This window comes from Peromyscus maniculatus, chromosome 5, assembly GCF_049852395.1.
Source record: "Peromyscus maniculatus bairdii isolate BWxNUB_F1_BW_parent chromosome 5, HU_Pman_BW_mat_3.1, whole genome shotgun sequence".
NCBI classification, from domain to species: Eukaryota; Metazoa; Chordata; class Mammalia; order Rodentia; family Cricetidae; genus Peromyscus; species Peromyscus maniculatus.
In genome coordinates, this window is record NC_134856.1 from 63,746,609 (window position 1) to 63,755,990 (window position 9,382).

Consider the following 9,382-nt stretch of genomic DNA (forward strand, 5'->3'; position numbering starts at 1 on the left):
CACAGAGATGAAGCTCTCACCCCTCATCCAAGAAGCTTCTTTTTGTAGCAGACAGGGGACCACCACACAAACTCACAACTGTCCAGAATGCAAGGAACAACTGACCATGGGGTGCTCGCCCCCACTCAGTGCGTCTATAACACAACCACACAGAACAGCAATATATAAAGTTAAAAAAATGCCAGTGCAAATGTATGGTTGAGTCAAACGTATGTAAAACAGGGCCAGCAAGATGGCTCAGCAGTTCAGAGTGCCTGGTGCGCTTGTAAAAGACCAGAATTCAGTTCTCAGAAAACTGCTTGGGTGGTTCACAACCTCCTGACACTTTAGCTCCAATGTCCTTTCCTGGAATCTGCAAGCACCACCACACATGTGTACATTTACACATACAGAAAGGCACATACACACATAAATACAATTTAAAAGACACCTTAAAAAGCTAAAACACGCAAAAAAAAAATGAAACCAAACCAAAACAAAAACAACCCACTGAATGAGAACCATGTTTTGTTAATAGTTACATTTCAGTAGTATGTACAAGAAAGATATTTGCTAAGCCTCAAATATCTTCCTTTTTTTTCCACTTTAAAGGCTAGAAAAGAGAGTATGTTTTTAAATTACATTTTATTATTTGTCTGTATGTGGGAGGTTGGGGAGGGGGGCTCATGTTTGCCTGTAAAAGTATACCTGTAGAGGTCAGAGTATAACTCGCAAGGGTTGGCCCTCTCCCTCCACCATGTAGGTCTTGAGGATTGAACTCACGTTTGTCAGGCTTGGTGGCAGGCAGTTTTACCCACTGACCCATTTTGCTGGTGCAAGAATACTTTTTTATAGCCAACTCAAGCAAAGTAGCTAAGCTCATATTTAAAACTCAACACAGAGGCAAGATTGTAAAAACAGACTACAGATAGTTAAGACAGGAATTGGCAGAGGCTGAAAACATTAACACACTTCTGCCAAGTGTCACAAGAGGATCTTTGTATGGCTAGGGGTCCATTTGGACAGTGTGTGTTTACTCCAAAGGCAAGGGTTAAGCGCTTCCAGCATTGAATTTCTTTCATTAGCGTTATGTACACATACAGATAAAGACACGCCATCCGCTTTAGGTTTCATGGGTGTTCTTTCCCCGTCTTCATCGACAGCTCCATATGTGTCTTCCAAAGCAGTTACCACCTTAGAAAAACGCAAACCGAGTTGAATTTGTCATTGGCAAAATGGTCAAACAATCACACCGTGATTGAATAGATGTCATTTTACTGCCAGAGGCAGGAAGGTCAACTTTCTGCCCCTTGACTCATCATGCGTCATTAAGAACATGCCAGCTCAACAGTGCTTAATCCTGCTTCCTAGCCATGGGACAGCCCCAAACCCTTTCTTCTCTATGTGAAGAAGTACTAAAAGAAAAAGACGTGCCTGCAAATAGCTGAAGAAAGCAGAGTTTTCGTCAAAGTCTCATTTTCCTCAGAATAAGGCATTAAAAAAGAAAAGAGTAAAGAGTAGAAAGCAATAAACCTGAAAAGACATTCTCTGAGTTAACAAACTGACCAGGAGTCTTAGATGCATGATGAACTGTAATTTTTATATTGGTGTCTTCCCTCCTTGTTCTCATTTAAAAGCCTATTTACAATTTGACTGTCGATCATTACATACCAAGAAACTTAGAAATATTAAGTGCTATAATTCCTGAAGTGCGGACCAGAGTTACCACAGCTGGCATGAGATTTCAAGATGCCTATACCCACCAAGCCCTGCTTGCAAAGACAGCCTTAGCCTGGCAGTTAGGAATTTTGTTTTCAGGAAGCTAGAAAGAATGCTCTTTATCCCAGACAGTGTGCTTTATGCTGAACGGCTTTCCTTGGGATTCTGGAATTCTAATACATGCTTGACAGAGCACACTTGAGGTTCTCAGCCCTCTGGGCCCCGAGTTTCCAATTACATCTTCGGGCACCCATTCTCCTTGAGTCATCCTGATTCATCGCTGGAGGAACTAAGCATGGCTCATATGACTTCAGAGAGCATTCAGAGCCTTGGCCCTGCTTTCCTTCTAGTTACATCCTCCACATGCAGGATGTAATAAATCTTATCAATGGTATAACGATGTATGGGGAGTCCAGCATAGCTGCAGTGGATTTTCCTGCTACACAACAGCAAATCCCCCAGCTAGTGACCCTCTTGGGAATTACCTCAACAGGAGACACAACAACCATCTTACCGTCTTCAGGTGCTTGGCAATCCTCCTGACCATTTCATCTTCTGCTATTAAGTCCTTGGTCTTACTCGATGGTATTGGCAAGGCATACCGTACAATTGATTCTCCTGTGGGTGGAGACCTTAGGACCATTGGTTCGGTTTTATCATGTAGTGGCTTGGTATTACGTTTTTCTTTCAGCTTAGGTGATGAATTAAGTAGTCCCTTTTTGAAAGGTAATTCTGGAACACTTGTCAATTTCTTACTAGTGGTTGATAGATGCTTTGCCCGTTTCATTTTTGTGACTGATTTAGCTTCCAAACTACATGCGAAAAATTCAGTACCTCCCTGTGAACAAAACATTAAGAGATTCAAAGAAAAACCCCACACCATTCATTTAATTAACGTTTTTCTAATGAAACTCATATATACTAGGCATGTTTTATCATTATGGTACTGTAGCATTCTGCTAAGATTACATTGTTATCATGTGATTGTGAACAGTTCTGTACAGGCTCATGTACTGGGTATTTGTTTCCCAAATGATGGTATTATTTTGTGAGGTGGCAGAAACTTTAGGAGGTGTGGCCTAGCTGAAGGATGTTGATAAGTGAATTCTAACTTTGAAGGTTTACACCTGGTCCTCAATTTCCTGTTTTCTGCTTCTGGTCACCAGTGTGATCAGCCTCATCTTACACATGTTTCCCATCATAAACTTTTGCTTTTTATAGATTCAGAAGCATAGAGCCAAGTGACTATGGGTTGAACCCTCTGAATCTGTGAGCCAAGTAGGTCATTCCTTTTACTGGTACTCATGTCAGGTAATTTGTTATAGAAATGCCAAAATAACTGAACCATACACCAAGCCTATTCCAGGAGGAGCTGCCATTATATGTTTGGCTATTTTTAATGGCAAGTTAAATAAAACAATGGAAATATTTAAACTCAAGAATGGCAACCTAACAGCGAAAGAGCCATTATTAAGCTAAAATGCACTCTTTACATACACCATCATTCCCGTTTTGCATGTGATTAAACTGATCTCAGAGAACCTGATCATAGGACAACTCAAAAAGCTAGGAAGATTTATAGTTGGAATTTCAATAAAGACCAATTTTTCTGTACATCTTGCTTCTTTTCTATACTATTTGTTCCAAGTGTTATCATCTATTTGTCTTTAAAATTTATAGCATTTTGTATGAGTGAGTGATGAGGTAAGTGAAAGTATTTCAGATCTGAAATTGCAACAGGATTATCAATTACTCCAGAGACTGTCAATCTATAAATTACAAAATAGAGGGGAGATTCTGACAATAAGCCAGAGAAGTTTTGGAAAATGACCCAAGTCTGACTTGTACATGGGAGATCTAGGAAGAAAGAAGGCTGCAGAGGCAACAAGAAGACAATGTTCTCAGAGGAACTACAATTCTGTTCTTATTTTCCCTATAAGTCATGTCAGTATGTACCACTATTCCCAAAGCTACACTGTGGTAAGGAAATACTGACTAGACAGGCCTGCAATTTCATTCTTGTGCCTCTTTCTTCTCTGAAATCTGCTTAAGACTCAGAACAGTATCTCCTCCCCCCAAAATGTGAAAACATGCCAGATCATGGAGACTGTGGATACACGGCAAAATTAAGGTATAATAACTTGGCTTTGTGGCCTGACATTTACCACACATAGACTAGTGTCACCACCACCTCAGTCAGAGTAAGTGCTGAAAGAGTAGGCCCAAGTGGAGGCTATGGTGGGAGTGGCCTGTGTGGGCTGAGTAGTTCTCAGGGCTGGGAAGCCCCAAACTAGGAATGTGGTGGTCACCCCTCATCATCAGGGGTCCAGGCCTGGCTAGCAAGGATAGCCAGGTACAGTATGGTTCATCTCAGCTTGGTGCTCTAAATTGGGCTCTTTTCAAACTCAGGAGAGTGGCCACAGACAGATGACCAGCTCAAATCCCAACCAGCTTCCTAGCCTCAGCATTTTCCGGGCACTCATCCCCACATGGAACTGTAGCAGCTGGGAGTTCTCTCCCGCCACTGCTCCAGCCAGGAAACGGGGAGTTCCCACTGCCACTCTGCAAGCCCTCCTCTTTCCCATTCCCAAGCAAGCTTCTTTCCCCTCTCCACTGGAGTCCTAACTCTGCAGTCCAAAGTGTGTCCTTCCCCAGCTCCCAAAGCACTCCCAGGAAGACAAGGCTGAGACTTTCATTCTCGATTTAGCTCTTCACCCCTTAGTAGATAACAGTTGATCCTCTCCTCTAAGAGATTTATCAACTAGGATCACCAGCTCTCGGGCCATCTCCATGTGACTTCCCCACTCATCTGAGCTCCAGCTTCCCTGGGCTCTATTTATCATCTCCTAGGGGATCTAATGGATCTCAACCCAGAATGGGAGTGATCAGAGGGATCCAATTCAGGATTTTCCCTACTGGAATCCAAGTTGGTAAAATAATTGGGTGTGAGGTACGAACCTGGCATCTCTGCTCACCTTAAATAGGAAGATTTAAAAAAAAAAAAATCACCAAGAGCTCACTGGAATTCGCTTGCCTGCAGGGCAGCTGGAGAAACCCAAGAAAGCAACACTTTGTTTAACACTGAGCCTTTGGACTTAGGCTCCAGTACAACTCAGAAGAGCAGGAGGACTCCATGCAGCCAAAAGCCATTCTTTTACCAAGGAATACCACTTACGGTGGTGCTGCAAGATCGGTTATCCCCTCATGTTCTCATCATCTTGGAGTCCAGGCCTGTATTGTGTGCCGTGTCGGCTTGATGTGAATGCGCTTTGCTCTTGAGGATCTGGATGCCTTCAAGGAAGAATTAGAGCAACAAAGTCTAATCAGAAAGGCTCACTCCAGGACATGCCCAAACATAATGAAGGACTGGAGCAAATAAACACAACTTGTGAAGGTAGATCCCTTTGAGAAGGGAGCTGGGCTCTGTTACTGTCAGGATCAACATCACAGAGTCAAGGAAGCAGATATGTCCATTGACTTGTGAAGTAAACACTTCAAAACCAGCTTGCCTCCCACTGCAGAGGACTTCAGAAGAGTACAGTTTCAATTGGCAATGTCTTAACCAGTGTTCATCTTGCTGTGGAGGCAATATGGAAAGCTGGATGTATGGCAGACTGATACAGAGAGTAATGTAAGTAATTAGATTATCCCATCACCTTCAGCCACACCCGAATTTGACAATAAAATCCCAGGTGACAAGGTGGCTTTGGCTTGGGAGCTGTAAATAATGCTGGGTGGACAGTGCCAGCTCCAGGACTAGATTTGTTGGATTTTGGTTCTTTGTTCCTAGTCATTTTGTTGTACCCAGAAAAACCAAGAGACCCCCAAACCACCAAGAGACAGAATCCAATGCAAAAGCAAAGAGTCTTTTTACTATTATGAGTTAACTTGGGGCTCTCCATCCGTCTGATGCTGCAGCAGAGCAGGAGAGACCCCGAGTAGCAATGGGGCAAGGTTTTTAAAGCAGAGGGTGGTGTGGGGGGGGTGGAGTCTACAGACTACATAGGGATAGACACAGTGTTAAGAGGGTCATTTTTAAGAGCTTGATAACATTTTTTTTTAATTTGCTAGAAACAGAAAAAGTTCATTGTATCTTGTTTGCATATGAATGTCAAATATCAACATCAGCGAACATAGCAAACTATCTTATCGACCAGAACACAAATTAATAAAAGTTAGTAATGGCATTCAGCTGGACAATGTGCAGAGAGTGAGAGAGCCTGGAACATTCATCCCTAATTGGATGTCTCATTCAAACCCCTCCCCTCAGGGCTCAGGGAATCCTAGGGAAGAGGAAGGAGAAAGATTTTCAGACACCAAGAAAACAAGGTTTTCTAAACACAGCAGGACTGACACACGCATGAACTCATACCGACTGAGGCAGCATGCACAAGCCTGCGTGGGTCTGTGCTAGACAGGACCCAGTGCTGACAGGGGAAGTGGACAGGAGGCCCCATCACAAATCCACAAGTCTCTCCAATTGATAATTGCTCACAAATGAAAAGTTAGTTTCCTCTTACAGAGTCTCACTTTCTCCAGGGCAGGCCCAATGCCTGCAGGAGGTGGCCAACACAGGAAGAACTCAATGGCATTTTTGGAGGCTCTTTGAATATTTTGTTAGGGCTTTTTCTCTTTTTTTCTCTTATAGGTCCTTTGAGTATATACCATGTTTCCAGGTTTGTGTTTTTATGGGATTTCTCTGAGTGTGAATGTGTCTGTTTCTGCATCTATGTTTTTCTAGTGCTTTTACTTAGCCTCTTTTTCTTGTTTGTTTGTTTTGTCTTATTTTGCTTATTTTATATTATTCTATTTTTTGTTTTACTTTTTTAGGGGCCTATTTTCTTGCTAATGAAAGAGAGCAAGAGGTGATGTGGATTTGGCGAGGTGGGAGGTAGGAGAATCTGGGAGGAGTTAGGAGAGGGGAAACCACAATCAGAATATATTGTATGAAAAAAAAACACCTATTTTCATTAAAACATTAGTAATGGCATAAAATAAACCATTTTAATAAAGGTTTTACAGACCCAGTTCCTAAATATGTTGGGCATGATTTCTAATGTAAGCAGTAAATACTTATTGATATAATTGTGGATTTAAAAAGGCCCGCCCTTTTCTGAATAGAAATAGAGGAGAGGTGGATGGATGGGGCAGAGGGGAGATTGTGTGTGGGGGGCACTGGGAGGAGAGCAGAAGAGAAACTGTGGTCAGAATATAAAAAAATAAACAAATAAAAAATGAAATAGTTTTACTTGTGAGCTTTAATTAGTACTTTAGCCAACAGAAGACATTTCTAGTAGAAGGTCTAAGAGACACCTTATAAAAAATTTCAGTGTGCACACCCAGAGACGGATATGCATTTCAAATATGTGTGAACAACACGTGAAAGTCCGGTGTCTGGAACATGAAAGACTCCAGTCCCTACTTGGCTTAAATCTCCTAGAGAACTATCAGAGAGGAAGCAGAAGGAGTATGAATATAAGAACGCTAGAGAAATTTAGCTCTGCTAGGGACTAAATGCTGTATTATTAGAGGAAATGTGATCAAGGGGAGTTTCCTAACGAGAAAAAGTCAAAGTTCACATGTTGTTATGGGTTGAAATGTGCTCTTATCCAAATATATTCAGAACCTGTAAATGTGACCATGTTTGCAATCAAGGTCTCTTTGCAGATGTCATCAGGTTGGATTCGTGTTAGACCAGAACAGGCCTCAACTCAGGGTCTTAGAGGACACAGGCACACAGAAAATAGAGTGTCCCTGGATGTGGTGCAGACACTGGAGTGACGTGTGTACAAGACAAAGGACAGTGATGATTGCAAACGAGCAGCAGATGTGAGCAGAGCAGTACATATCCGGTCTCCCTAAGACTCTCCAGAAGGAACCTGCCCTGGAACCACCTTGACTTTTGAGCTTCTAGCCCCAGAACTGGGGGCAATAAACTTCCATTGCAAGCCACAAAGGCAACCCTACCTTGTTACACTCACCTCAGGAAACATACACAAAGTGATGGGAATCAACCAATGGAAAACAGCGTCTGACTGGCAGAGATCCAGCTGCTGAACAAATACCCTTGAGAAACAAGAAAGGGTCTTAAATATGGCAGCGTGCTTCAGACAGACAGACAGACACACACACACAGACACACAGACACAGACACACACACACACACACACACACACACACACACACACACACACACACCAACTTCGTTATGGTAACAAGCGGTGGGGCAAACCTGCGGATTACTTGAAGAGATGAGTAAGAGAAAGGCCACAGCACTTACTGGGTGATCAGAAACAGGCCCTGACAAATGCATCTATAAAGTTCCAATAAATACAAAAGTTGTAACCCTCCTTTTAACAGCCAAGGAGGTGGCTTTCATATCACCGTTCATTGGCTTGTCATTTCCCACCGTTATAACAGACTTTGAGTGATTTTACTTCTCCAGATTAATTTATTCATTTCAAGCCTAAAAGACTGTGCACAAAAATGTGGCGGGGTCCGGAGGGGCCGTTTTGGGAAAACAGGGAATTGCGCTTCATTCAGCAGCGGGAGGAACCAGATGCACTGGTGGGCAGTTGTGCATCACAACTCATCAGCAAAGATGCTCTTGCCGAAGCGCCTGATGCGCACCTTTATAGTTCCGAAAGGCAGCACCTCCCACCTGCTCCCCGCTTAGAGGTGTACCTGCTGAGACTGTTGGAGCTTGGCTTACTGGGTGGCTTCGCTTTGAGGAGGCAGGCTGTAAGGTGAGAATCTATTTGCCTGAGAAAGTTGTAAATTCGAGTCTCCTAGACCTCTTTGGAAGAAGCCAGTGAACTCTCCAGACAACAGCACTGCCCCAGTACAAACAGACATTTGTGCTGAAAGGGAAAGGTGGGCCTTTGCGCCCAGGGTGGTAACAACCGACCACAGGGCGCGCGCCTGGCCCACCCTGATCCCTTGCACCCAGGGAAGCAAAAAAAAAAAAAAAACGAACGACCACAGGGAACGGCGCGTGGCGCTTGGCTCATCAGGATCTCTCATGCCTACAAAATGCAGCAAAGACCGCAGGACCCAAGCCACTGGCTCCAGGTCTGGTGCTTAGTGCCCTAAGCGCTTATGAGGAGCTGTGGTGGGTACCGGAAATCATGGAAGCCTAGAACACCTTCAGATGTTAAAAAAGCCAACAGAGACCTTGCGGTGCCCTGATAGCAAACAAGGAGCAGTGGTTTTTCCAGAGTGGAAGAGGAGAGAGAGAGAGATAGAGATAGAGATAGAGATAGAGATAGAGAGAGAGAGAGAGAGAGAGAGGGAGGGAGGGAGGGAGGGAGGGAGGGAGGGAGGGAGGGAGGGAGGGAGGGAGGGAGGGAGATGAGTCATTAAGCAGTTTCAGGTGCTAATGACTGACATCAGGAGTAGCCCCGAAGTTGCAATGGCATTACAGAACTGTAGGTATGTACCTTTAATGGTTTCTGATATTCTAGAAATGAAGAGAATATTTTGTTTATGGGCAATTGAAAATGAACACTGATCTCCTAAGGAATATAACTGAATTATTTTCAACAAACACTGCTACTACTAGTCAAAATAAATTATTCTGTACCTAAGTGTACATGGAAATAAATAAGCATTAATAGTAAATAGCTGTATAGATGAACTTGGCACTCAAACTTCAATTTTATTGTTAACCCCACACTGTTATGCA

The 9,382-nt window shown here is 43.2% G+C and overlaps 1 protein-coding gene across 22 annotated transcripts in view; it reads right to left on the reverse strand.

The window, feature by feature from the left end:
- Window positions 1-8,680, reverse strand: part of Ccdc7 (coiled-coil domain containing 7) — a 194,331-nt gene extending 185,651 nt beyond the window's left edge. For 20 of the 22 annotated variants that reach the window (XM_042277896.2, XM_076572384.1, XM_076572376.1 and 17 more), the window contains exons 1-5: window positions 8,383-8,680; window positions 7,680-7,764; window positions 4,874-4,989; window positions 2,213-2,536; window positions 1,081-1,173 (exon numbers count right to left, since the gene is read on the reverse strand). In XM_042277896.2, coding sequence (XP_042133830.2) covers window positions 1,081-1,173; window positions 2,213-2,485 — 366 coding nt within the window. In that variant the 5' untranslated portion in view covers window positions 2,486-2,536; window positions 4,874-4,989; window positions 7,680-7,764; window positions 8,383-8,680. Of the gene's footprint in view, window positions 1-1,080; window positions 1,174-2,212; window positions 2,537-4,873; window positions 4,990-7,665; window positions 7,765-8,382 lie in introns of all 22 variants that reach the window. The other 2 variants (XM_076572369.1, XM_076572386.1) reach the window with 2 other exon arrangements.
- Window positions 8,681-9,382: the final 702 nt, after the last annotated feature.